Source organism: Cyprinodon tularosa, unplaced genomic scaffold (assembly GCF_016077235.1).
Source record: "Cyprinodon tularosa strain WSP-4 unplaced genomic scaffold, ASM1607723v1 ctg485, whole genome shotgun sequence".
NCBI lineage: Eukaryota > Metazoa > Chordata > Actinopteri > Cyprinodontiformes > Cyprinodontidae > Cyprinodon > Cyprinodon tularosa.
Genome location: NW_024039213.1, coordinates 134,846 through 162,653, shown reverse-complemented (window position 1 = coordinate 162,653; position 27,808 = coordinate 134,846). Strand labels below are relative to the sequence as shown.

Sequence of the window (27,808 nt, the reverse complement as noted above, 5' to 3'; positions counted from 1 at the left end):
TTTCAAGATTTGAAGACGTTTCGCCACCTCGACCAACCCTTAACAATCATAGACAGGTTTCAGGTATTACAGGAGACAATCCCCCCCTTAATGACAATCCCCCCTTTAACGACCGACCCCTAGAATCATAGACAGTTTCAGATATTACAGGCTAACGATGGAACTAACGACCCATTCATCGGTTTCTATTGCATGTTTCCAAGCGATACAAGGCGTTGTCTATATAAGACTCAAACTCACTGCGGATCCAGACATTTGAATTGAGAAAGCTTCCTGGAGAGGTGGCGAAACGTCTTCAAATCTTGAAAACCAAGTCCGGTGGATATTTTTTGAATTTTTACGGAATTTCCTTGTGATGCTTATATTGTATATTATATGTTCTTTCTTATGCATTTACCTGCCTAGGGACTACGGATGAAAACTAGCTTTGTAGCTCTAATCCGGCATATTTACATTTGTTTTTATACTGATGTTCATTAATGTGCTTTGTCCCTATTCAAATAAATAAATAAATAAATGAATAAATAAGATAGTCATCAGATCATTATCAATCAGGAGCATATATCCCATTAACCTAACTTCAAGGCTTTATTCCTGAATGTTGTGTTTTTAGGTAAAGTTAATCCCAGTACAGCACCTGACATTATGATCAGCTGGAATGGCTGCTAAATATTCTCCAATTTCTTATGACTAATAGCTTGTAGGTTAAAGTAAAACAAAATAAATACTGAGCATTTTTTTACATTACGAATTGTTTCATAATGGAGGGCAAATTAACTTTGTTTTATTCTATATTTCTCTTTGTTGTAAAGTAAATGTACCTGGGCTTTTTATTTAACTAAATGTGTTTAACTAGATGCCAGAGGCATCAACAGTGGCACGATATAATACTGGCATTTCAATGCATTTGCTAAAGATATTGCTTTATTCATTGAAGGTTTACATGGTAAAAAATGCAAAATCTCAGAGATCAGTTCAATGAATAGCTGCACATGTTTTTTCAATGAGGGCATCTAAAAAAACAGGGAAAAAACAGAAAACCCCAATAAAACAGATAAATTAGAAACAATATATACTGTATATATATGCAACCTTTAAGCTCATTTGTAACTTTGTATATACTAACAAAGATACTAATAAAGATTTCTGTTATTTACAGTGGTTTTCCTTGTTTAAGTTACACATACATTTTTATAAAGCCTGGTTCCTATATTACATACATATAAAATAAATTATATGTTAAAAAATGTTAACCAATAAAAAATACACAGTTTTCTTAGTTTGTTCTTTTGCTGTTTTACAATAAGAGGAGAGGTAAGTGAACTTATCTGTTAACACATTTTTCAACATTACAAAAACTATCAAAATCACTCAGTCTTACATGGGCTCATAAAGTGTCATTGACAAATATTAATAATTACAGTAATGTGTGATTTATATATTACATTCCCACATACTATTTAGTCACACAAAGTTATTTCGCACTGTCTTGTACTTATCTTGAAAACAATAACACAAAACTAGACGGATTAACGACAGTTGGGTGGGGAAAATACCACAAATATTTAACCGCACCTGCAGAAGAGTTCGTCATGAAAGGATAATTGAAAACCCTCCCTGATTTTTTCTTTTCTTTGCAAAACTGCAAAACTTGGATTATTATATTATAATTCAGTGCTAAAGAGGTTTGTACATGAAACTGCATCCTATGTCTGCATAATATTTGGTGAAGAACTTGCTAATGTTGAATAAAAATGTTCCTATTTTTCTGAACATGGTTTGAAAATACATTCTGCATAAAACACATAAAACACAGACATTATTATTAGGGGTGCACCTGTTAATATTCCGGCCAAACAAATAGCTCCAATTTCCTCAATTCTGAATGACTAGCGATTGATCAAAACTCACATGTGAAACTGTTCTTATCTACATCCACGAAGGTCTGAAAATCAACAGCCAATAATTTTAACTTCTCATATTTGAGAACACTACCTCATGTGCAATTAAAATAAGTATTTTTGTTTCTCTAGCATTGTTCAATGGCCAATAAATTAAAATAGTAAAACTGAAGGTATATTGTGACCTTATGTCAACTGACAATGTGTCAAACTGTATGCACCACTAAGGATTACATCATGCATTAATGCTCTATGTTTAGCTGAAAAGGCTGCAGCTTTTGGACTAAATGAGAATGTAAAAAGCGCTAAAATGACAAAGGTAAACAGATGTTGTATTGCATTAAATGTATGAGACATTACAATTTAAAGGGGCCTGGTCAAGTACTATGACCATACAAATTTCTACACCAGTGGCTCAGTCTGGTTGCATCCAAAGGTCTTCAAGTTATTGGACAATTTTGGCTAATTATTATCTTTTTGTGTTTTTTAAACTTTTCTTTTGCTCTATAAGTAAGCAAAGCGATAGTAAACATTTCCAATAATAACAAAATGTTTGAGGGGTATGATGTGCGGAATGAGTAAACAAGGAAATGTCGTAGATATATATTATCTCTGTGGCTAAAGCAATTACATCGAATGAATCAGCAATACTTGGTGGAGGAAGAAACGAATGAGGAACATTCTAGGATGAAATATGATCAAGAGCAAAAATGTTAGGTGCAAATAGGGATAAATAGTGCTCGGAATACAATAGGAATATTGGTGTTCATGGATGAGGGAGCTAAGGCTGGAGAAGCAGTCAGGTTTTGCTGCCATGTTGATGGATGTGTGAATACACAACCTTGCTAATACTGATGCTAAAGATATCAATGCTATTCTTAGGCTTTCAGATATACTGATAGAAAAGATTATACAGAACATAATGCATACAACACCTGTCATGGTTCAAGTTTCCACTTTAGTAATATTAGCCCCAGTAGGTGCTGCATCAAAATGCTTATGTCTGCTGATCACATACAGAACAAAAATGGTTTTTAGGCTCATAAAGGACCAAATAAACTCCATTATAACAAATGCATGGCAATATTGCTTTTTGTTTTTGAAGATGAATATATATATATATATTTTTTTTTATTTTGTGGGGATTTTGATAGTCAGTACTTGACCAGAACCCTTTAACATACTTTTTTCAACTTTATGAGGAACTTTCAAACATCTGTCATAAGAGAGCAGTTCCTTCTTTTAAGTATTTTTCTCAGAGCTTCCCTTTTTTTTAACCATTTTTTTTTCATGCCTGAAAATGAGAATATTTTCCCCAGAATTACAAATTTTTATCTTCTGTCCTTACTTTTTTCAATTGTGCTTTTCACATTGTTACAAATACATTCATTTACACAAAATCAGTAGTCAAAAATACTGTACCTATTTGTAAGGTCATTTTTGAGCATTGGAACTGTCTTCATTGTCCATTTTTAGACCAAAAAGTCTCGCAGCTCTTTTTTTCCCTCAGTTCTTGCTACATCATTGTCACTTTTCAGTTGGCTGCTAGCTTCATCATAAACAGGACATTCCAAAGGGCTTGCAGAATATGTTCTTGGGTTGCTGGATTTTTCTTTTTCTTCAGTTTTCCTCAATAGGCTGTGACTCATCTTCCTGATTATTGCTATTGTCAGGCAAGAGTTTCCCCCAATCTCTGGTTTGATCAAAACAATCAGAGGGAGGGATGTCCGCTTCTTCATTTTGAGGCAGGACTGGGAACACATGGTCGACCATTTCACACAGGCGCCCAAAGCTGATAAAGAGAAAGAAAGAAAGAAAGAATTCCTTTACAGCTTAAAACTGCTTCCATGGTTTCAGTGAAGTACCAGTTATGAAAATTAAAGGTGAAGAGAGGCATACTTACGAGGAAATATTTGTTTTGGCATGCTCCTGTATAAGCTCCCCCTTAGGGTTGACGGTAAAAATCCTGTTCAGAGGAATTCCCACTTCTTTATAAGAATGCACATCCTAAAATCACACAGGCAAGATGAAGCGTAAAAACATCCATTCCATGCGGCAAAAATACACTAATATCTTTTCATTGTGGGAGCCAAATGTTTAGTCAAAATAATATAGACGTGAATTAAAACCTACATCAAGGTTCCTTTATTTATTCAGAGAATGGAGGTTATGATTGTGTGCATTTGGTTTTCTCACCGTGGCTCTGTTGCCAAAGGCAGCGTAAAAAGGTTCAGTGTTTGGGTGGAAAAGGTGCTTGATGTCTGTCAAACACTCAATCTTAAATACTTCTGGTTTCTTTTCAATCACCTCCCTAAAAACAAAATCACACATAGTTAGTTGCTGACAATGTTCTTTTAATTTAACTAGTGCACACGGTTGATCTTTGTAAATCAAAGCTGTAATATCAAGCAAATGGAAATGAATGATGAAGCTAGCATGTATTTATGTAGCAGCAACATAATAGAAATGAAAAATGGGCTGAAACTGCAGTATCAGTTTTAAGTAACTGAATTGAGTAACTGAAAAACGGAACTTTTAAATGACAACAACATTTATTGAATATGCTTACATATATTCCTGATTACTTGAGTCTCGTTGTGTTTGATACCGACCTGTGGAAAGCGGAGAAAAGACTGCTAGGGCTGAGCAGCACTGGGCCCATGGGTAGCATGTTTCCCCTCTCATTCACCCAGTGCAAATAGCCCCTTGTCATCCCAGCCATGCCAATCGCTCTAGCTGAGCAGTACATAAATTTATAGCCGTTTCTGTGAAAAAATAAAATTGATTTGATAACTAAACAGAGCGATACATTTGAGTTTTAAATAATAAAATATCAAAGTTCTTATATTTAAAATCTATGTTTTCTTTTTAAAACTTGTTGGAAAGTCTATGCAAATAAAAACTTCATCCTAGATAACTTCAACTTTGAACATGTTAAAGAGTTAAAAACAAAGGTGGAAAAAAGTCATTGTATCTATAAAAAGTATGATAAAAAGTAAAATCCAAAATAAATACATAAGACCCATTTGCTCCTAAAGACAAGGCATTCAAGACACGAGTAAAGTTCAAGTCCTAAGAATTTATTTCTGATTCTAAACCAGATTAATAGACCAAAGAAAAATGTAGACAAATTTGCATGAGTAAGATAAGATAAACCACTTAAATAATAAACTAACCCAGCCATGTTCATTTCTTCACTCATGTTAAGACTCAAACTACAGATACCTGTAATGTTGTTAAACATCACAGAGAATGTAGCGTGCATGTTGCTGCAGGTGGAGGAGGTAAAAAAAAAAGTCAAACAGTCAGAATAAGACAGCAGTTTGATCATTGGCCAAACTTATTTTTAATGCTGAATGGAAGGTGCAATTCCACTGTAACGCACTCCTAGGTGTTTTCAAATGAAATGGCTTCAGTCCAAGTGAAGTTAAAAGGTAAATCCAATTTATTTTCAAAGTCTCAGTTGAGTGAAAAGTCAATATGTTTGTGAATCTAGATTATTCTAAGATACATGACTATAGTTGACACTTAAAGAGAAAATTTAAAGTGAACAAGTGTTAGGTAAGACTTACAGGCTGACTCTGTGATAGAGCCGTGCAATCCCCTGATGGGTCCAGTCTTTACCTAGCGTGGGGAGGATGTGGCCAAGAGTGTCAGACCTGAGCCACAAGGAAGTATAGACAAAAAATAATAGAGTTATTAAAGTCAGGCTTCACATATAAATGATCTTTAATTAAGTAATCTCAAAAGAGAACCAACTACATTAATGTGGATAACCTGACATCTACTGGTAATAGGTAGGAACTGCTTGTTGATAGTGGGTAAATTGCTTCATGATACCTGGTGATGGTTCCATCTATATCTGAGATGATGATCTTGTCATCCCAGCTCCAAAGGTAGATTGTGCCATGGCAGCGGCAGGTGCCTTGGTACTGTGTGGTCACACTGAACACTACTTCATTGGGACCTTCCTTTAGCTGCAGGCTGGCCTGTGAAAACACATGCATCAACATTCAGGGAGGCATTTCCATAAATATCAAACAATCTCTTTTTACAAATCTATTAAGTATGTTTGTGTATTAGAAGGGTTCATTAGCAAAACCATATAAATGCCATTTATGAAAAAATGAACTCTTTGCATGGTGCTGCTAATAAAAAATATGTTTTTTGAAAATTAGTTGAAAGACAAAGGAGGTTTTGCAAATGAACTCTTCATAAGTTGGTTGCTTCTCTTTTTTTCTAAAAACTAGTCATTAAAATAAATTTACGGTTATATAACCACAAAATATGTTCTTTTTGGTAGCTGTTTACAAAGTGTGGACTGCTTTTTTGAAACTTTTAACAATTTATTAATGATTAATGTCTTTCTATTTTCTGAGCCCTAAGTAAATCAAAGTGCTTAACACTTCATTCTGTTCGTAGGTGCTCAATCACTGATCTGATGTGCTGTCACTGTCACAGTTCATATTGTGTTATATAGGCAAATATAGGAGTAAACACTGTACCAGCTGATCTGAAGTTAGCCGAAGAGTCTTCTTATAACAGACACCAGATGAGTTTATGACAGGATCTTGCTGATAGGAATCTGGTATCTGATTGCATAGTGTGTGGTCCTCTTCACTTGAAGAAGAGTCATCCTTTAAACTGAGATAGTTAAAGTGTTAGGTTTGATAAATAGGAACTGTGATAGAAAGAAAGTGAAGTTGATCATTAGACAGGTCAAATCACCAGTTCACTGTGGTCATAGTGAGCGAGCCGTCCTCTCCATGCCCCATCTCTGTTGGTGTTTCCTGATACATGAGATAAAAACCAACTCAGGAAATCATTACATTCTCAAATCATTTAAATCAAAACTTTCTGTGCCTCTTGAAAATTATTTCCTAAATATTCAATAGGAGAAATCAGTCTGTGCACTGACCAACTTAGGATCACTGTCCCTCCTTCTCCATGAAAACCACCAACGTCCTCCTTTCTTTGGCATCTTTTCCTTCATGATGCTCTCCACTGAGGCCTGAGGACAATGATGTCATACAACTCAAACATGAGAGGAAACGTAACTCAAGACTAACAAGCACAGAAAGATGGCAAGAAAAGAAATAGAAAAGAATTTGGGCTACTGAACCCCAGCCGAACGAACTCACAATAACATACAGTCATGCAAAACAGAACAGAAAATGTCAATTGAGTAAAGCAGATGACAGGAGAAGACATGCTCTGACTGACAGTCAGGAAAAAGCATAAAAGTTCATACAGGCTCAGTAACGCTGGAACCAAACAGACCAGGGAAGCAGTATGAGAAGAGGCCGAAAACAGAAAAAACGTAACTCAAACACCAACACTTGGTGAACACAAATGTCAAATAAATGATGAGTGAGAGAAACCATGCAAATGAAGGGGGAGAAAAAGGAGGATAAACACATGATGTTATTTTAATGTTAGGGCAACAGATTTAAAACAATGTAATACTATAATTCTTAGATCAGCTGATGTGAGCTCCTAATAAACATTTCAAGTTTCATCTTTTGCAGCTGCTTTAGACCGAAAGGTTCATGTCAACTAGCTTTAACTGATGCCACTTTAGAATGAAGCACTGTATTTGAAAGCCAGAAATAAGTGCAATGCGTACATTATTCATCTTTATTCTGAGTTATTCACTAAGAAAACACCAGAAAAAGCAAAATTAAGCTTTGCATTCAGTGGGAGTATTAGCAAATTGCTCTGCATGCAATGCGACCATAAAATGCAGAGGGTTGCAAAAACTGTGCAAGAAATAATAATACTAATAATGATAATAATAACAACAGTGATAATGATAATAACGATAATAAAACAAAAATAAAAGCAATAACAACAATGACAATAATGATAATAAAAACAACTGAATATAACCAAGCAACTAACTTATGAGAGAGAAGCACTGAGGCTAAACAATGACACTCGATCTACACTTTTACAAATGTTGTGTTGTACCATAGCTACTTTAAGTAGAGATTATTCTAATGTATAAGAAACTAAACAATAGGAAAACTTGCTTCTTTAACTTGTGTTTGGCCTACCTGTGGCAGGGGTTTCTGGTAGACCTGCATGGCCAGCATAACAGGCGCTGCTGTGCTCCAGTTGTAGTATCTGTAACACACAGCAGAGAGAGCTAAAGAGCACTTCAAAGAGAAAATTTACATTTTGAATAAACATATTCCACAGCTGTGAGTTATACCTTGTGTTCAAATAACATTTTTTTTTGTACTAAAATAATGTTAAGGGGAGCTGTTTGAACCTGCTGTCAGAAATATTAACAGAGCTAAAAAATTAGTCTCTCACAAATGCCAATCACTAACTTAGGTTTTAAAATCTTCATACAAAAAACATAAGTGGAATTACTTGTAAAAACTGTAATGCATACTTATTTCCAACCTTGACCACCAAGTTAGGATCATCTATGATAGAGGGGTTCTCCGAGAACTGTTGGTAGGAAACGGCTCTCTCCAGGAACTGCTCTGTGGTTTGAAAAACCCAAAACAACACAAAACAGGAAAAGGATAAAGACATGAACAAAAACATTGATTAAACAGAATGATTACCAAAAGCTGCTTGTAGATGACAGGAAATACCTCTGCCAAAAGTACAATACCATTCTGACAAATACTGTTTCATAATTTTAAAATCCATATAAAGTAACAATAAATGTGTATTTTGAGTTTGTCACACCATTGAAATATGGATTATTAGTCACACAGCCAAATATGAATGGTAAAAACAGCTTGGCATATATAATTAGATATCAAAACAATGGGAAAAAAAATCAGCTTTCTCTGTTAGAAGGCACTGAAACTGTGCCCGCGTGGGCCAGTGTTCAGTGTCCTGTACCAGAAGAAGACAATGTTTAACAAAGCTGGCAACACTGACTCAGAGTCACTGACAACTTGTCATAAATGGCATAATTATTCATCTCATGTACCTGTCTTACTCTGCCAGGTTTCTAATCACTGCTCAACTAATCCACCTGCTCCTTCTTCTATTTAGGCTGCTTGCATCCAGTTATCAGGGCCAGATTATCTTGTTCTCTCTACCCAGTGTTTAGTGTTTCTGATTACCTGACATGTTCTGCCACTCAACCACTGAGCCTGCCTGTTTCCGTCTGAATGGTTTGCCTAAACTGTCTTTGGACTCCTAGATCTCTGAGTCGGTTCCTGTTCTGATCTGTTTGCCTGACCTGGCTTCGCACTCCTGTTTGCTGCAACATGATGGACACTCTGGGTGAACCCCGCTGCATCTGGTTGGCTGCCCATCGGCTGGATCTTACCCCGTTCACTGGGCATAAACTGAACCAGTAAACCAGGTTAGTGACTAAGCCTTAGTCTTAGTTTCCAGCCTCAGAAGCCCTAGCCGCTGCTTCTCAGATACATAGTTTTCATAAACGCCTTTTGAATAATCCCACTGTCTGTCTTGCCCGAATACCGGGTCCTCTGTTCTGAGTCATGACACAACTTTCATGATCAACATCATCCTTCAGAGCTGCATCAAAATGACTGTTTATTCCATCTACCAGAGATGGAATGAGGGATTTCAGCTCAACATTATCTCCCATTGCAATTCGCTAACATCTGGATAGTAACATCTGTCTCACCCTCATCTTTTTCCCCACATTTCCCCCATTTCTTCATTCTGGTTTGTGCCAAAAGTTTGAGAATCTTTGTTGTTCTCCTAACTCCACGGATCAATTTTAAATAGGGAGCATTTTTATACATTTGGAGCAATATATTTATAAAATTTGCAATGTGTCTAAAAGAAGATAGCAGAAATCCCATTAAAAAGTCTTTAAAGAAAAAAAATGTGGCTTATAACTTTACAATGATAATTGTTCTTACCTTTTGTGATTTCCTTGTTGTCTGAGAGTCCTCCACACAAAGAGATGGCAACATGTGGTAGGTCAGCTATCTGCTCCATCAAACTGTCCACCCCGCTGTCCATGCCGCTGCTGCCTACTGACTGAGGTGACTGGTTGGTGCTTCTAGTGTCTATTGTTATCTCTGAGTCCCCTCTCGTTGAGCTGCTACCTCCATCGCTGATAAAAGACAACAGATTTAACAAATGTCAACAGATTTACAAATTAGGGTTGAAGCTCGTGATTAATCGATTATTGAAATAATTGTCAACCAATTTAGTAATCAATTAATCGTTAATTGGAGTAAAGAGCTTCTAAAATATGCCTTTAGCTGACAGAGTGACCTATTTAGAGCAGTAATTCTACCAAAATTCTAAATAGAATATATAAATATTTTGCAATTAAGATAAAAAAAATCTTTTTCATTTTCAATCTGCTCAATCCAGAGCTCCTCAAGTAGAAAGGTGTTAGTTTCGCCTAGATTAAATCTGTAAAAACGTCCTTAATGAAACTTTGGCTATTTGATTATTAATCGATTAATCAAAAAATAATTGACAGAATAATCGATCAGCAGAGTAATAGATAGTTGCAACCTTCCAATTGATGTATGGAAATATCTTGTTAACTTCATCATCCTGTGCTCTACTAAGATCTCACATAAATCATATTTTAAATATAGAAATAGATTATATAAAAAAATTGAATGCTGAAATGAAACAGCAAACATTGATTAATATTGCAAATGTGAAGAAAATGTAAATGAGGGTTACACAATTACTGTAAAGTTTACAAAAGCCTAATTAAAATGGAATAGATAAGAGTTGCACCTTTTTGGAAAGTAGAGAGCAGCAACTTCAGGCTCCAGTTCTGTAATATCATCCAGATAAATGCCATCAGACCCAAGATGCTGACTTCTTCTATCTGTGAAGGAAAACATCCGACTTCCATTTACTCAGAAAAAAAGATGACATCATCATTTGTAATAAACCAAAGACAGCCACTACCTTTTCTCTTTGATGGTGAATCAGTCCTTCTAATTGGACTTCCTCTGTTACTTTCTTCATTCAGGTGCGTGGGGAGGGTCTTTGGGGACGTTGAACATGCTGTTGAACCATCCACCTCCATAGTCGAGGAGCCAACATTCTCAGTCTCTTTAACTATACGAACAAAAAAAATAAACACAAAACCACCTGAAGCTCATGAACCACAATGAAGGATTGAAAAAACAGTCAGTTTTTGTATTTTCTATATCATCTGTACTGAAACATACAAAAGTCTTGACAGCCCTGACCTTTTCACTTATGGTTAGAAACTTTGTAAACACTGGTATTGTGGTTTTCAATAAAATAAAAAAATTTCAACTAGCATTTCAAAATTACAACAGAACCTAAAGACATAGAGCAACAAAAAGCAGCAGCAAGAAAACAAAACAAAACGTATATCTTTTTTAAACATCAACCTTTTCATAAGATAAAAGTTATCAACTAATTTCATATATGCCTTAAACAATTGTCAATGCCCCTTTTATATAGTAATGCACAGAACAGCCCATGGAGGTCAGTGAAGTTTAAAGTGAGCATCTTGAAATCTCTCACGGTAAAAAAAAGTCTTGATATTTAACTCTTCTACTTGGCATTATCTGACTGTTTGATGCTTGTCATCTCAAGGCACTTTCCAAAAAAAAAAAGAAAAGTCAACTCAAGCTAGCCATAGAGAAAAATCTATATACATTCCGATAAATCCTAGTCATAAAAAAATATGCAGCCATGTTTAGATAATCATTCAAATTGGTTGAAAAGTTGTATATCCAAGGATGTTCAGCATAGGATCATTGACTTGTAGATAAACATGTAGCTTTTACAGTACAACCCTTGCACTTCTTCTTAAAGGTATAGTTGAGGATCTTCACAAATCTTTGAAAAGACCCGCCCTCTCCACTTTGAAAAAAATGCACATGAGCTACCCTGTTCCTGCTCCCGAGAGGGAACACCTATCAAATGCATGTAGGAGCCCATTTATCCTTGGTACACTCTCTGTTTAAAAGTAGCTGTTTGCATCGCTCATACAAGCTTACTTTCCAAAGGAATATTTGCAATTTTTGCATAATGTCAGACATTTACCAACAGCAAATGAAAATTGGAACGATCACGTAGGACGGCCTTATGTAAACATATCATCAGAATGATTGACAATTAGGAGGACCACTTTTTTTAATGTGTGTAAGGCGACGGTATATTTACCATTCGCTTCTCCAGTTTTTTCCTCAGATGTAATTGTTGTCCCCACCCTGGCTTCACCTTCGTTTCCTTCAAAGTCCAAGGTCCCTTCAGGAGCAGTGGTCTCTGTTGACTCAAGTTCATATGCAGCCACAGTGGCCGATCCTGTGTCAGTGAGGGCTCTAAAGTGGCTGTTTGCACTCACTGGGATAGAGACTGCTGCAGTGGAATCCTGCTTCTGGTGGGAAGCAAGGAAGGAAGGCTGGAAAGCAACAAAACAAAGATTTATTTTATACTTTAAACAACTGGCAGGAGTTAATCAGCATAGCATTAAACTTGAGGCAACTTGTTGGTATAATCATTACTAAAGTGCAGACATAGACTCATATCTCTGGAACATTTATAGTTAAAATAATTTTCTTCAAGTGGAATTTTGTTTCTGACAGGAATTAAGAAGCACTTCCCAAAAGATAAAGCAGTAATTTGGGATAATACATGAAATGAAAAAATCTTTAAGCCTAAATGTGACAGGGGTATGAAAAACGTGGGTCTTAACTTTAAATCTAGAAAAACCTGTACAAAAAAATCAGTGTATAGGATACCTGTGCAGCCTGTGGCAGCTCCCCCCAGGTCCATAGCATTTCAGGATTAGTCTGATTGGTCAGCTCGGAGTCACTCTTTGGAGTTGATGATGCTGAATCATCTTGGCTGCTATACAAGTGAATTTAAGACAATGAATTGAGATGAAGTATAATATGTTGTCATATAGGACAAGAAAACAACAATAGTGAGTGACTTCAATATTTTATTTTTACATTGGTACAGTATTTAGAAAGGAAAGAAATAAAGAGGATACCCAGCAAGGGAAGAAAAGTGAGAGGTCGTCTGTGGACACGAGATGGATAGACCATAGGATGTGGGGATGGAGAGATTCTTCTTAATCACATCACTCCATAACAAATTCAAAAGAAAAAGCAAATGAGAAAAAATAGAGAAAAATTAAAGTAAAGGTTAAAAAAACAAAGAAAAAACAGTGTTGGAATATCAACAAAGAATAGTTTGGAGGAAGTGGAAAAGGGTATGTAAACATAGCATAAGAGGAGTTCTTTAAAGACAACACAAAACAGTGTATATTTTAAATATTCCAGAGATTTGTGTTAAAGTGATACCTCTGTGATTCAGTCCAGCTGGTCGTGTTGAATAAGTTCCTGTTGGTGGTAGAGCCCCTGTCAGCAAACGCAGGTCTGATCACAGAAAAACACATGCAAGGATATGTGTAAATCTTTCAAGGTAAAATTGATAGAAATCAAAGATAAAAAAGTTACAAAGGTAAAATTATTAACATTCCAAATAATTGAACTGTGTTTCACTCTAAAACTCTTTTTTTTAACAATCTTAACTAACCATTTAAAAGCTTCTGTGAATTAATGTGCATCAAAGAAGAAGAATCAAATTAAAAAAAACATTCCTCAATGTCTTTAGGGATTTGGAAGTTTTCCCAGACCACAGCTAAAGTTGAGCTTTCTAATAATGGCCTTAGACTGTGGCGGTAAGGGCAACTGGTTAAAACCCGATGTTAAAGAGACAGAAAACACAGTGAGAACAGGACTGGTGATACAAAAAAAAATGCTTCCTAAGGTGCTTCAAATATAAACAGTGGCAGGTGCAGACTTGCAGTCTAAAATATTAAACCCATAATTGTTTTTGAAGCATGTAATGTGTTCTGTTTAATACATAGGTGGTTTAACATTAAGAGGTGGTTAAAAAAAAAAGTAGTACGCTTGAATGATTTAATGTCTTCTCCTTTGAATTAACTAAGTGAAAGCTGAATCTGCGTAAGGGAATTACCTGAGTTTATTAGGTGTTAAACGCTTTTATGAAAGTGTAAGCCCCACATTTCTTTAAAATTTAAATAAAAACATAATATAAATGTTCTTATTGACCATAAAATCTTGAACAAACATCTTCCTGGTTTCTTGAATCAAACTTCACTGAATGACGGCCCTAAGATAGTGTACATGTAAATAAATACTGATGAATAAAGCACTATTATAATCCATTTTGATATGTAGATCGTTTCTCACGCTAATGTTTTCTCTTCCATTGATGACAGCAATCCTATTTCTTTATTTATGTTAAAAGTTGCTGGATAATTAGTGTTACTCATCAGAATGTTGCCTTTATTTTTTTAGAACATAACTTTTTAGACTGAAGAAAAAATGAGGGGTTGAAATTTAACGAATGTGCATTAAGTCTGAAGGGGTGCAAAGAAGGATGATTGAAATTTCTTGAAATTAAAAAAATAAATCCTGATAAGATGAACAAAGTCGTTATAAACCCAACCATAGTGTGGCTTTTGAATAAACTACATCAGACTAATGATAACCGATCACGTTAGCATGTTACCAGACTCATTTTGGGAGTATAATAAAAACAAGAGTAGCCATGGCGACGTAGCTTGAACTGCTGTTCAATGGTTTTTCGATCTGATTATAACACTTAGTTCTACTACATACAACCTAAATACTTCATTAAAAGTCTAATATTTGTGTCGGAATCAAGTGGTAGTGATCCACAGTGATCTCCTGAGTGAAAATCTTTCTACTCCATATCCCAAACATACCTGTTGCTGTCACCTTCGTTTTCCTCATCAGAGCTCAGGTCAATAGTAAACATGTCTTCATCCTCTGAGAACTCCTCCCCGCTGCCGTCTCTCCTTCCTCCTCCTCCTTCTGACCTCGTTTTCCTCCTCCTCTTCCTCCTCTTCTTAGATGTTGCTCCATCCTTTGGCCCAAGGCTCTGGACAGGAAGCTTTCTGCAGGAAATGTTTTCTGTGTGATATGAGAGAGGAGGATAAATATTTGTTCTATCTCAACAAAATGACAAAGCCCAGCATTTATTTTTATTTTTAGCCAAGCCTACCATGATGGTGAGAAGCACCCCGGCCCAACTCTGTCTGCATGAACTCCTCCCCCACTGACATGATGGGTGAAGTTGCAAGGTAGGAGGGGACCACTTCCTATTGACAGGGGGCATCACTTCATCACTTGAGGCTTTTTGTATCAGCAAAAACAGCTCACAGATTGCTAGAAATTTCTTTGACATAAAAAAAACAACTAGGCAGTATATTCCAACATGGAAGGATTGGTTCAGGTTATGTACTTTCTTATTTTAAAATTAAAATGCCAATTCTTCAAAGGTTTGAACAATTCATGGCTCTGACAAGTAGTATCATCATAATGATAATTTTGGTAGTCTATAACATAGCTGATAAATTTTTTTTTAATTTAAAAGCATGGAGGAAAGAGAAGCGTAGGAACTTTCACCAGATGACAGTGATGTTTTGCAGATATAATCCTGCGACATTTAATGCTTGAGCCAAGAGTAGCTAAATCAGAGTGAGCTGCAGAAGGAGGTGGGAAGAAGTCAGATAAACAGATGATCCAAAGTACAGATTGGTGCATGCTCTAATGCACCGAGGCAAAGAAACTGTGCTCAGAATGCTAACCATCCACTGCACATCTACGCTGACCTCTGTTCTCGCTGGGAGCATTCAGCACAGTTCCAGTTTAAGTTCACCCTTTTTGTTTACTTCTCATTAGAGACTAACACGGGAGTGGATTTTCACTCCTGTCCCGTCCCACTCCCACAGAAAAAAACGGTGTCCCGTCCCGATCCCGGGCCAGAGTAGAAATCTAAAACCTGTCCCGTCCCACTCCTGGTGAAATTACTCCCACTCCCATCCCGCTCCCATTCAGAATGACTCCCGCTCCTGCACCACTCCCATTCTTGTTGTTTTTGAGCGCGGGTGAAAAACTCAGAGCGGAAGTTACTATTGGTTTGCTCCCGCTCCCGTCTGCTCCCGTTAATGTTTAATCCTGTACCGTCCCAATCCCGTGATCGTTACTAATACTGACTCCCATCCCACGGGAATCCCACAGGAATCCCGTGACCCATGGGATTCCCGAAAAAATGTCAGTCTCTACTTCTCATTTTACGTTTTCCAAGCCCAATATCTCAGACATATTAGCTTTTTATTTAAAGGCAGCTGAGATGATGTTAAGAGAAATTGTTTGTTCAAATAAAATAAAAAAAATTATTTGATATTTTAAAGAATATAAATATTTTGGAACTGGACAACATACATATAGAGATAAATTTGAATATTTTTGTTTTCATTTTTGCAAATATTTTGCATTCAGAAGATAAGAACGCAGACATTCTCATGCAGGACCTACATTATTTGTTAATGCACAAGTCCAGACAAGTCCTGAAGTTTTAACTTTACACCCTGAGGTGAACACAAGGAGGTAAAGAAGTAGTTGGGTAGAAGTGGAACATATGTCTGTGCTTGATTGAAGCATTCTCTTTCAAATCTTTGTATTTTCATTAAGATGAGACAACTTAGACTAGAATTTGAGTGAAAGGGCAGATTAAAGACATAAAAAAAAGGCTAACTGGCTCTAACTGAGAGATCTGGTCCTCTTGACAGTATATACGGTACATCTGTCTGATTATCGGCCCCCCTGTCTTGCACAGAGGGCAAATTGGTCAGAACTATAAATAGATCCCTGCAAAGGGAGGGTTTGGTGAAGGAAAGGATTAAACATGGAGCAAGCATGGCCGGCTGAATTTCTACATAAAAATATTTTAAAAGCTATTGACTGAAACATTGTGATGGTACCGGTCCATATTCCCAGATAAGTGTCAAACTCAGGTATTTATTTAATGAGGGAATAATACAACTCCTCGTAGTTTCACTAATACCATTGTGACTGCTCACATTTGTTTATCACATTAGTGGAGCTGGGCTAGCTCCTCCTTCCTTGCAGCAGAGGGATTGTAACCCTTACCCCTCACTTTAAAACAATTTCTAACCTAAGACCTTGTTTTTTCATCTTTCCCCTTTGAGAGCTGACTTTCAAAACAAACATAAGCGTTCACAGTTTGTCTCTATCCTGTTAAGCCAGAAATACCTTCAGGTAACAGGATCCCCCAGTGATACAGTGCCTAAAAAGTGATGAGGGAAACTTTTTTTTTTCTGTTATGTTATTCAGTTGCAATATAGCTAAAAGCAACCTGGATGACTGCCAGCTATGTGCTCTCGCTTCAATCTGTGGCTTCAAAACAACCACTGACAGTTTTTTGGTGACATTTTCTCATTATCACAAAGACCTGGCCTTAGGCTTGATGGTGCCCGAACCACAATTTACTTTTTGACACCATTACCAATATGTCCAAAACAACTGATTCCACAAACAATAGGGCAAATCAGCAAGTAAGGTTAAATCTGCACACTGGCACTGTCCGGTCACCTTTAAAGAGATATTGTGCAATAATTTCTCCCTCTTACAGCTTAAAATCAATTAATGCATTTACATATGTGTTATTATTGGAGTATTATTACCTCCAGTAATAATTAGTTTCATTTTTTGAGCAAAGAATTCTATAAATCAGTTCATACATAAGGCTGCTCACCCCTTTTATTTCTACGCTGCAGTGAATGTTGGCTTTGTCACAGTAAATGCCAGCTTTTAGAGACTTCAACTCAATTTGATGACACAGTTACATATGTGTCATAGAGGCTTTTTCACACATGACGTGTACCGTCGCTGAGATATGTGTTTGACGCAGTGACATACTCGGGTTTAGTGTTCATCTGAGTGAAATACTCTCATTCTTATACAATATCCCTTTAAAATTTGGAACTTCTTCCTCCCTAGCTTTAAGTTGGGAAAGTCCTTTAGATTAAGAAATGAAAATATATTTTTTACCTCGAAAAATCCAGTTGATTCACTTTTTATAGGGTGCACACTAACACCATCTCGTTGTTACCAGGCTACTAGCCTTTTTTATCTTCTTTAAGGACCCTAAGATATAAGTGTTTGTGCTTAACTCTGTTTAGTAACAACTCCCTAAGTTGTTAATTAAAAAAACAATTTTATTGTTCTTCTTTGGGCTTAGGCCCTTCTGTATGCTTCTTATATAAAATCCAAAATTTGATCATACTTAAGCTAAACAAGCACTGTACGACCATTTAGAAAAAATGTCTGAATTGTCAGATGTACTGAGTTATAAAAGCTTTAAACAGCACTTCTCCTTCTGACATCTCTCTATTAATTCTTAAAGATGTATTTCTGGATTTTCCAGGCTTGCCTGGGCAGGAAAAGTAACGATTTAAGCCTGCAATTAAAATAACAAGTTGTCTGGCAGTAAGTTGTAAACCCAAGCTGTATAAAGCCTCAGGCTAAAAGATATACTATGTTCTGTGCTATTATTATATGTGTTTATTGTCGAGGAGTAATGAATCTATTTGTCATAACTCACCAGTGTGTTCTCTGTCTCTTTGACGAAGAAGGCCTCTCCATTCTCTCCCAGCTTCATGTGCAAACTAACTGGCTCTCCATTAATTTCTATATCCACCTGTTGGACCAAAAAAATAGTTTAAAGCTTATCAGCCAACCCGAACAAGTTCTTGTTTTTTATTATATAGGAAACATATTTGCATAGGCGAATAGATAACTAAAAAATTTAAGTTTAGAATTTAACATGAGTTAAATTGGTATAAATGTAATTGTGTTACTTTGAAAAATAGTCTTGAACACTTTGTTCTAGGAAAAATAAGCAGTTAGTATTCCAGCATTTTATACTGTTACTGTTAACTAAATGAAAAACATTTAAATAATGGTTATCAAACCGATAATAATCTTGTTTTTAAACAACATAAGTGAAAGTAATGAACCCTTCCGTTGGTCATTCAACATATGCTCTCCCTTTAACAGACATCATTAGGGCTGCAACTAACTATTATTTTTGCAAATTGATTAATCTGTTGATTACTTTTTCGATTAATCGATTAAAAATCGTACAGCAAATGTTTCTTAAAGAGTTTTAACAAATTAAACCAGGTGAAACTAAAACGACTCCACTTGAGTAGTGATGGAAAGAGCATATTGACAGACGAAAAAGCTTTTTTTTATCTTAAATGCAAAATGTCTGCTTTAAAAATTTGGTATAACTGCTGCACATGGGTTGGTTGATCTGTCTCTAAATGAATTGATTACTAAATTAGTTGGCGATTATTTCAATAACCTATTAATCACGATTGATCTGATTAATTGTTTCAGCCCTAGACATCATACAAAAAACACTTGCAAATGTCTAAGAGTATAGGTCTCTCACCACTTTCTCACGGGACCGCAGTACCCCCATTTTTCCAAAGCGGACATGAAAGGGGGAGCACTGTAGCGAGCCATCGGGCTGCTGAACCACGATGACGTCGATACAACCAGACAGCGTTGCAGGGTTGAGGCCCCTGTACAGCTCCTTGACCTGCACAAACACCTGGCCTGCCAGCTGACCCACATAGTTCATGGTCTGTAACTGAAAAAGAAGATATGCATCATTATTTATCAGCGGATCCATGTGGTTCATAGATATATAAGGACAATATTGGAAAAAAATGTATATATTCCCTCACATTATGCTAATGATTGCTACATTTTTTTTTTTTACCGATTTCACATTCTTTTATGCTGCTCAGTGAGTGGTTATTTGTTGGTATGAATGTTTGTTAATATGAATTACGTCTGTGCATTAATTTATCTTCTCACTGGAATGATGGTTTAAATATTTTATATATACATTTTTATATATATATTGAAATTATTTTCCTCTTTGAAGGACAAACATGTTCCATCAAGGACATCATAAACCCTAAATCAGCTAAGATCAATTTCTGATAAAGAACTTTAAAATCTTTAATGACTGAAAACAAACAAGACTACTGTATATGCTTGCTAAAACCAGAAAATACAACCTCTGCTGTTCCAATGGAGTATTTTTTAGAGAGAATAGCAGCTAAGGATATTTCAATTACAGCCAAATATTTTGAAAATATATTTTTGCCAAATTCATACAAAGACGGCCATTGATCTTTTGGCAAGTGTTTTTATTTTGCTTCACTTTAAAACAGACTGGTTAATGCAGCAAACGTATTGTCTATCAGGGTTTAAAAGAGTGGCGCAAATCTGCAGCAGTATTCAGGTGTTGTACACACTGGACACTGGTCACCTTTCTAGGTCAAAACAGAGACTGTTACACACAACTCACAGTCACCCATCAACCTAACAGTCTTGTTTTGGAACTGCCGGAGGAAGCAAGGGTACCCAGAGAGAAACCCCACATGCACATGGATAATATGCAAGCTCTACACAGAAAGACTGTACATCAGGGATCTATAAAATCTGTCAATCATGCAATCATTAACACAAAGCACAGACGAAGGAAACCAAATAGGATTAAAACATATAAGTATTGAAGCTAAACAACAACAAGGAATAAGCAAAAAGAAGCTTAATGAAATTTAAGATACATATTTTAACAAAGGGATTAGCAGAAAACAGTTCAAAGCCAACATAATATGTGATACCAGAGGTAGGTATGCTAATTCAGACACTGTTACTGTCACATAGACAGACACACAACTCAGCCTGGAGACAGATGGCTTCATGTTACCCAAAGCCATGCAGAAATACTTTTGATGATAATGATTTTTTATTCAAACAATAATTACACCTGCAGGCTTTTCTCTCGCTCAGCAGACCCATAAGAAACTTATAACAGGTTGTTTTAATTAACTGTAGGTAGCAAAAGATTGCTTCTGCAACAGAATAATCGCAATGAACTATTCATGAATATTTCAACTATTCACCCAGTTCAAGTCAAAATGGCAAGAACTATATTTCTAGCATTTTAGGAAAACATAATGCTGTTGAGAGAAGAGTGGTCACAATTCAATCTGAAGGAAGAATTTTCTTTTCCACTTCAATAAATATGTTTATACATCAGAAACAACTTGTAATTCAAGAACTGGGAGTGTTTTTGTTTTGCCAGTGATTGTGCAACCGTTTTCCTTACTATCACTTCCTTCTTCATATAGCTATAGTAGTAACATGATAACATTTCTATTCACGTACACTCTGTGCTCTGCTTTCACTGTCAAAATTGCCCAAAGGGTGCACACACATGTCTCTACTCATGCTCTCACATAGATAAACACAAGCTTGTGCAGCTACAGGTGACTGTCACTGCTGGTTAGCATTTAGATTCTGTTCACGCCTACTTAATGACTACAATGTTACAAACAATGTTTAACCCATATAGAAAAAGTTATTTCTATCTGCATTGGCACTTTTATACACACCTCTATGCTTTTACATTTGCTATCCAAAATGTTAAGATGACACATTTCAGCAACCAAAGAAGATAATCTGAATAGATGTAACATGTGGCTATCAAATAATAAGTTAATTTAAATTAAGAAAAAAAACTTTCCAAACTGTGGCCTGCCTGGAAAATTACAAATTCTGGAAGATGTGTGTCTGGTTATATCTAATGTAAAACCAACAAAGAATTTAGGAAAAGGATCATTATACTCAGAGTCAAACATGGCAGCGGTAGTGTCATGTTTTGGGACCTCTTCAGGAATTGGAATAATAAACGGTGCTCCCGACCAACCAATCCTGACAGAAAATTTCCATTGATGACCCCTTGTTTTATGCAGCAGGACAATGCGAAAGCAAATTTGGAAGTTCACCTATGAATGGTTCAAAAGAAATATAACAAACAGCAGAAGCCCAGACGAAGTCTACAATTAAGATCCAGATAGTGTGGTTTTATATGAAAAAAAGCATGAAAACAGTTCTGCAAAGAGGAATGAGCTATTATTTATCTAAAATTATAAGAACCACTCAAAACTAGTTAGCAACAACAGCTTGATTTCAGTTTTTGCCAAAAGTGTGATAACTAATTATTAGGTTTGGGGTGTTATACTTGTGCAGGCTTGTTTGGAAAGTTTGGTTTCTTTTAAGACTGTAATAAATATAATAATGTAAGCGTTTAAAAATCACTAATTCACTCTTGTTAACTTGAGATGTTATTAAGATTTATTTTAGGACCCAAAAAATTTGAATGCGACAGAAATGCAAAAACAAAAGAAGTCTGTCAGGGTTCTATAGACACACACCCAGAGCCTTGACCCCCTCTTCCTAGCCAATCACAGTGTCCCTACATTACGTAATAACCAAACCCCTGACAATACATTACTGTCATTCTCTAACATGCTTAAAAAATTACTGAGACATAAGGATATTAAATTGGCCTTCACTTAAAAGAGAGCCCAGAATTCCACTTTACAGCACAATAACATGAGATTATTTTCTGCTACATCTAAATAGGCATTTTTTTCCTATGACATCCATCAATGTGTTTTACAGTTTTAATTTGGATGTTGCAGTTTTACAAAGCATAGGAGGATTTCGATGACACCATCAGTTCTGAGCAGAGAGGCGCACAGCAGAATAAACAGCGCACGTTGCATCAACACGGGGTTGGTGCGTAATGTAGTACAAAGCATGGCCTGTGTGTCCAAATGTAAACATCAGCAGAAACACACGCATACAGCCAGAGGAGGCTCTGCAACCTGCAGTCAGTCTAGATGCGTTTAATTCGTGTAAAGATATAAGACAGTGGCATTTGTGGCATGTAAACAAAACCATCTGTTCTCCGCTTACATTATTTATTGGCGCAGATCTTCGCTCTGGGATCTTTCCTCCATCCAATCCTTACACTCAGTCTGCAGCGTTAATGTGTCTCAGTCACCAAATCAAAGATCATCGGTAAAGCTGCGCATCATCCAACCTCTCCTAATCGCACCTCATATCTGTGTCTGCTGAAGGTTGCTTTTTAAAGGCGAAAATTTCCTCCCTCCGCCTCGCTGCAGAGGGCAAGAAGACAGCTGATTGGCTGACGTGCTTGTGACGTCATGTATTATTGTTTGTGGAATATTCCCGTTTTGAAATAACTTTGATATTGTATGCCTTTTTTACTATTTACCCCCCCAAAATACTTTGCATTTCCCGATCTTTTTACACAGAATGCACTGTAGGAAAATAGTGGTTTATGACTGATTAAAAGATGTATTCTGTATAATAGATTTTGCCAAACAGAAATGTATTGAAGCACAGATGTTGATACGGAGTACATTTGCAGATGCATTACAAGCCAATTGGTTTTATATGATAAAAAAATAAATGAAACATTTGTTGCTCAAATCATTATAGTAATGCAGTTGTAATGATACTATCATTTAAAATGTTCTAATGTATTTTTATTTATTTTGGGACCAAACACTATTATACAGTATAGTAAATATCATAATTTGGTTGTTTAGAAAAAACTAAAATAAATATGAGAAATTGGCACCATATTGTCCATATCTTCTGGCCCCATGTTAAGTGCCATCATTGGTATAAGCCTTATTTATTTATTTATTTATTTTTTTAGATATGTTTTAGCTACTCTAGCTACTTGAGATCTATAATGGGTGTCCAAATGTTTCTGCAGTCAAGGGTTTTGTTAGGCCGATAGCTAGGTAATTATCCAGGCTTTCTTCTTGAAAAGAATCTGCTGTTGATGCTGGGATTAAGTTGCCCGCAGTAGTTTTAAACAATGTTTCCTTAAGTAGCTGGTACACGTTTAGCTTCCTTGGAATGTTAATCATGTTTTCCCTCAACTGGAAATATTTTCAAGAGTTCAGAATTGCCGTCCTTATAAGCAAAGGAATAATCTGCTTTCAGCCATCTGACTGGCTGTGTGCAGCAACAAGTGGGGGGAGAGCAACACAGTTCTCCACACTCTTTGTTACTCTGTTGTCAATAAAGTTTATCAAGAAAACTGATCACTGTAGTTCAGTTACCAACATTTTAGTAAGATGAAGCAGAAACATAGGGATTGTACAATAGAATATAATATATATAATAGCTAACCCACAAAGTCCATATGGCTTGACTGATTGACTCAGTGCCTGTTTTTTTCTGAAATACTGATTTTGGAAGTAAAAATTCTATCATTTTTGCAAGCCTGCCAGCTTTAGAGCTTCAGATATAACAAACAGTTAAATTTTTTTTGTGTGGAAAAGCATTAGTTGCTGTTTGAGGTGCAATTACTGAATCCTTAAAACCAGCTATCATTTTGAGTAAGGAAAAAAATCTTTTAAGGCAAAGATGACATTCAGAATTCAAATCTCCATAGCTGTCCAGCCAAAAGAGAGATAACTAATACATTCTCCTCTTACATGCAGGTAACAAGTTGAACAACATTTATTTAGATTTTGCAATAAAATTTGTCCAAAGTTGTGCATAAAAATAGAGTAATAAAACCAAACAAAAGTTGTAAGTTGTTAAAACATTATAGAAAAAAGACAACTTTTTAAACCAATAATGCTAAAACCAATTTTTAACAAATTTCTGCTAAAAATGAAGTTTCTTTTAGAGAAAAACAACAATTAAGACTTTGTACTTCTGTCTTTTGTTCTTGCAGAAACATTGCTTAATTAATAAATGAGACACAGCAAAGAGTAACTTTATGTTAAGCACGGACTTTACATCTTAAAAAAAAGATTTGCTTTTCTTTTTGAGATGTCGTGCAACAAGATAAAGACCTTTTCAGAGTTAACTACAATATGTCATTTTGGAATTAGGTATTTATTATATTAGTTTGTTTTGTATAACTAATTTATGGGACCATTAATGGAAATATCACAACACAGGATGGATAACTAATAGGACTATTCAAACTGAATCTTTACGCAGAAGGAACATACTGTACAGAAACTTGAGAGAAGACAAAGATCGTGTTACTATTAAGAAGAAACATAAGTCCAGTGTGTGACCACAGAGACAAGAATAGCATTGACATTCATGCGGCTTGAAAGGAACAACATTCATGCAAAGTCCTTGAAATTTGTCGATATGCATGCAGACAAAACTCAAACAGGGAAATGGATAAGGAGTTTTTCTCTTCACATTCTGGCTCTTCATTAATTTACTTCTCCTGTGAAACTGAAATGATTCATTTAGATATGAATATTGTGTAAGAAACAACTTATTTTTTTGACTGTAAGTCTAAGCATAGCCCATTATATTAAAACATTAAGCTCTCTTTACACAATGATTTTCATGATTATATAAAGTATTTCACAGCAGCCATGCAAAAATGGTGGGGCTTCTAGCGTATCATTTATATCATTTTATTCTGTCTCATCATGAGTTGACAAAAGACAGAATTGCTTTCATATCTTTAATGTAATGTAAAGCTTTGCATATAGATTAAACACAATTACAAGTTTAGTTTGAAGGTGCTTAATACATTATTATTGAAATGTTGCTCCTTTTCACAACAGAAATAGAAAAAGTCTAGTAATTTTACACTGATGTTTGACCCTAATATAAGATGCCAGTTTATTCCTCTCATTGAATATTTTATATTTTTTTCCAGTCCTCCAGTTCAAATTCAAACAAAAAAATTGTTGTGAAAAAAAAATTACAAATGCATGTATTTATGTTTCACAGCTGGTCAGTAAATGTACGGTAATTGACCTTACATTATTTTGTAACTGCATTTAAATAGTATACCTGTAAATCTTGGCACAGGCTGCTATCAATGTGTTTTTGATAAACCTTGGCAAAAAAAACAGAATTTTTTCTAAATGTTTTTTTTTTCTCTTAAAAGAAAAACTCTGCAGTTAAACTGGGAGGAAGTGACTCAGTTTTTACTGTTGATTTATTTTCTCAACCTTTGAAATCAGGTTGTGATAAAGCAGTTTTTACTATATAACTATAGAGTCTCCCTCAGCTTTATCTCACTGCTATTTCTTGCTTAATGTTTCTAAGAAGAACTTCTGTTTGGTATTCTAGGCCTCCTTCAAGCATTGGCAGCAGATTGTGTGCTCTAGTCTTGGCTTCAGAGCGAGAACCGTTTTTTTTTTTTTTCTTTTTCTTTACAGATTTCACAATCAAACTGAGGACTGGTTGTTTTCAAATAAGGACATTTTTCTGGTCCCCAAGCTATTGGGCTTTTGGTCAGGTTTTAGGCTAAGGTTTGGACTAAGTTTAGTTTAGGGTTTAGATGGGGTATAAACTGATGATTAGATTTACAGATATTGTCAGATTTTGGGCATAGATAGGCTTTAAAATTACAGAAAAACAATGGAAGTCTCTACATATAGCAATATGAGAGTGTGTGTGTGTGTGTGGGTGTGTGTAGTTCTGTTAGTTTATAAAACTCCTATGTCAATACATGTTAATGGCTTCGACCAAACTCTGCTTTCACTGCACACATACATTGCATAACTGAGGAGCATGTGACCATTCACACAGGCCACTGCCTGATGAACGCACATAGTTTATACATACACACACACACACACACACACACACACACACACACACACACACACACACACACACACACACGCAAACACACATGGACTCTCGAAACTGAGCAGGAAAACAAAGATACATGAACTTGGGTTTCCAGGAAATGTCCAACTCAAGAGGGAGGAACAATAAGCCAAATAGAGAGGGAGTGAGAGCATAGAGTAGGACATGAGGGACCGAGAAAACTGCTGAACTTGTGCCAGATTCAGGAGTGGACTTAGCTAAGTGTCTGCCAAGGTTATTGCAAAAATGATTGCAGTATAAGTAAGAAACTTTAAGTCTGTCATAATATTGAATCCAAATGGTTTTATTTTCTAACCGATCTAACACAAGTACACTCATAAAGAAGGGCAAGAAATAAACAAGCATTAGCTTTAAAACAGTAGTTTTTAGAAAAAGAAAAAAAAAGTTTTCAATAATAGGGGATTCTTAGCACTTGCAAAAAAGCAACCAAAAAAGATGAAAGAGCATTGAGCGCTGCAGTGTTGTACACACTGTAAGCTGGTTATCATAGTATCTTGTGTGCAGAAACATAACTGGTTAATTATCAACAAAATGTTGCAACTGTTATTCAGTAAAGCACATGAACCTTCTCTCTGGTTGCAAGAAATCTGAATGTTTATAAGATGAAAAAATAAAAGAAAGATAAAAGAATTATCCACTGTATTCCACTAATGAAATCAATCACATGGTATTTGTCTGGTCATGTGACAGTGATTGTGATGAAGCTCAGGAATGTAGCTATTTAACCAAAGCTGATAACATAGGTCAGTACTGTGGTCAGTTTCTCGTGGGTCCAAAGGACAGAGAAAAAAATTATGTACGTAAATCTTGGTTATGGGGCATAATGGCAACATTAATGCTGAATATTGATATCGGCCCACATTTAAATATCAGTGCATCTATTATATATCTTTAAACTATACTTTCCAAAATGCCTAAATATGCTATTTTTACTTGTTCAAACAATTATACACAGAAATCATTCTGCTTACCAAATCTAATATCTTTGAAGTGGAATTTATACAAGAATGTATAAATAGCAGGAGGATTGGCTGGATTCTCCACCTATACTAACGTCATTTTCTCAATCTTCACTAATATTTTAATTTGTTGCAGTTTCAGTGGCCTTCTTCTTCACCTATGACCCTCCTGGTCGGCCTATCATTCATCCATCCTCAAAGCTCACAGTGTTTTCTCTCTTCTCGTTTCTTTTTTTTTTTGCCAAAAAAATTCAAATGTCTCCACATTTAAATTTCATTTTCATTCTGAACTGCAATGTTTAAGCATCAAGATTATAAATATTAAATCACTTATTAAAGCAAGATGTCTTCATATTGTATGTAATCTATAAATATATATTACAGTATAGAGAATATATTTTGTTTTTTGTGTTCAATTGTAATGAAATGTGGGCCGTCTGGACAAGGAGGTAATTATTAATTACATATAAATTACATTTGAAGAAATTAGTACAGCAAAAGACTTCGAATTAGACAGACTTATTTTGTCATTTTGTATACACAAGTG

The 27,808-nt window shown here is 35.7% G+C and overlaps 2 protein-coding genes across 2 annotated transcripts in view; both read right to left on the bottom strand.

The window, feature by feature from the left end:
* Positions 1 to 906: 906 nt before the first annotated feature.
* Positions 907 to 27,808, bottom strand: part of lpin1 (lipin 1) — a 31,094-nt gene continuing 4,192 nt past the window's right edge. The window contains exons 2-23 of the mRNA XM_038302246.1: positions 19,182 to 19,382; positions 18,327 to 18,422; positions 14,951 to 15,018; positions 13,169 to 13,243; positions 12,856 to 12,948; positions 12,602 to 12,707; positions 12,024 to 12,261; positions 10,788 to 10,940; positions 10,611 to 10,704; positions 9,767 to 9,963; positions 8,302 to 8,395; positions 7,958 to 8,027; positions 7,153 to 7,239; positions 6,820 to 6,912; positions 6,630 to 6,691; positions 6,407 to 6,545; positions 5,742 to 5,890; positions 5,474 to 5,560; positions 4,514 to 4,666; positions 4,098 to 4,212; positions 3,805 to 3,908; positions 907 to 3,693 (exon numbers count right to left, since the gene is read on the bottom strand). Coding sequence (XP_038158174.1) covers positions 3,522 to 3,693; positions 3,805 to 3,908; positions 4,098 to 4,212; positions 4,514 to 4,666; positions 5,474 to 5,560; positions 5,742 to 5,890; positions 6,407 to 6,545; positions 6,630 to 6,691; positions 6,820 to 6,912; positions 7,153 to 7,239; positions 7,958 to 8,027; positions 8,302 to 8,395; positions 9,767 to 9,963; positions 10,611 to 10,704; positions 10,788 to 10,940; positions 12,024 to 12,261; positions 12,602 to 12,707; positions 12,856 to 12,948; positions 13,169 to 13,243; positions 14,951 to 15,018; positions 18,327 to 18,422; positions 19,182 to 19,382 — 2,646 coding nt within the window. The 3' untranslated portion in view covers positions 907 to 3,521. The remainder of the gene's footprint in view (positions 3,694 to 3,804; positions 3,909 to 4,097; positions 4,213 to 4,513; positions 4,667 to 5,473; positions 5,561 to 5,741; positions 5,891 to 6,406; positions 6,546 to 6,629; positions 6,692 to 6,819; positions 6,913 to 7,152; positions 7,240 to 7,957; positions 8,028 to 8,301; positions 8,396 to 9,766; positions 9,964 to 10,610; positions 10,705 to 10,787; positions 10,941 to 12,023; positions 12,262 to 12,601; positions 12,708 to 12,855; positions 12,949 to 13,168; positions 13,244 to 14,950; positions 15,019 to 18,326; positions 18,423 to 19,181; positions 19,383 to 27,808) is intronic.
* The window catches only part of greb1 (growth regulating estrogen receptor binding 1), a 41,829-nt gene continuing 33,262 nt past the window's right edge, over positions 19,242 to 27,808 (bottom strand). Inside the window, exon 37 of the mRNA XM_038302242.1 lies at positions 19,242 to 19,382. The gene's annotated coding sequence lies outside the window, so the exon portion shown is untranslated. The remainder of the gene's footprint in view (positions 19,383 to 27,808) is intronic.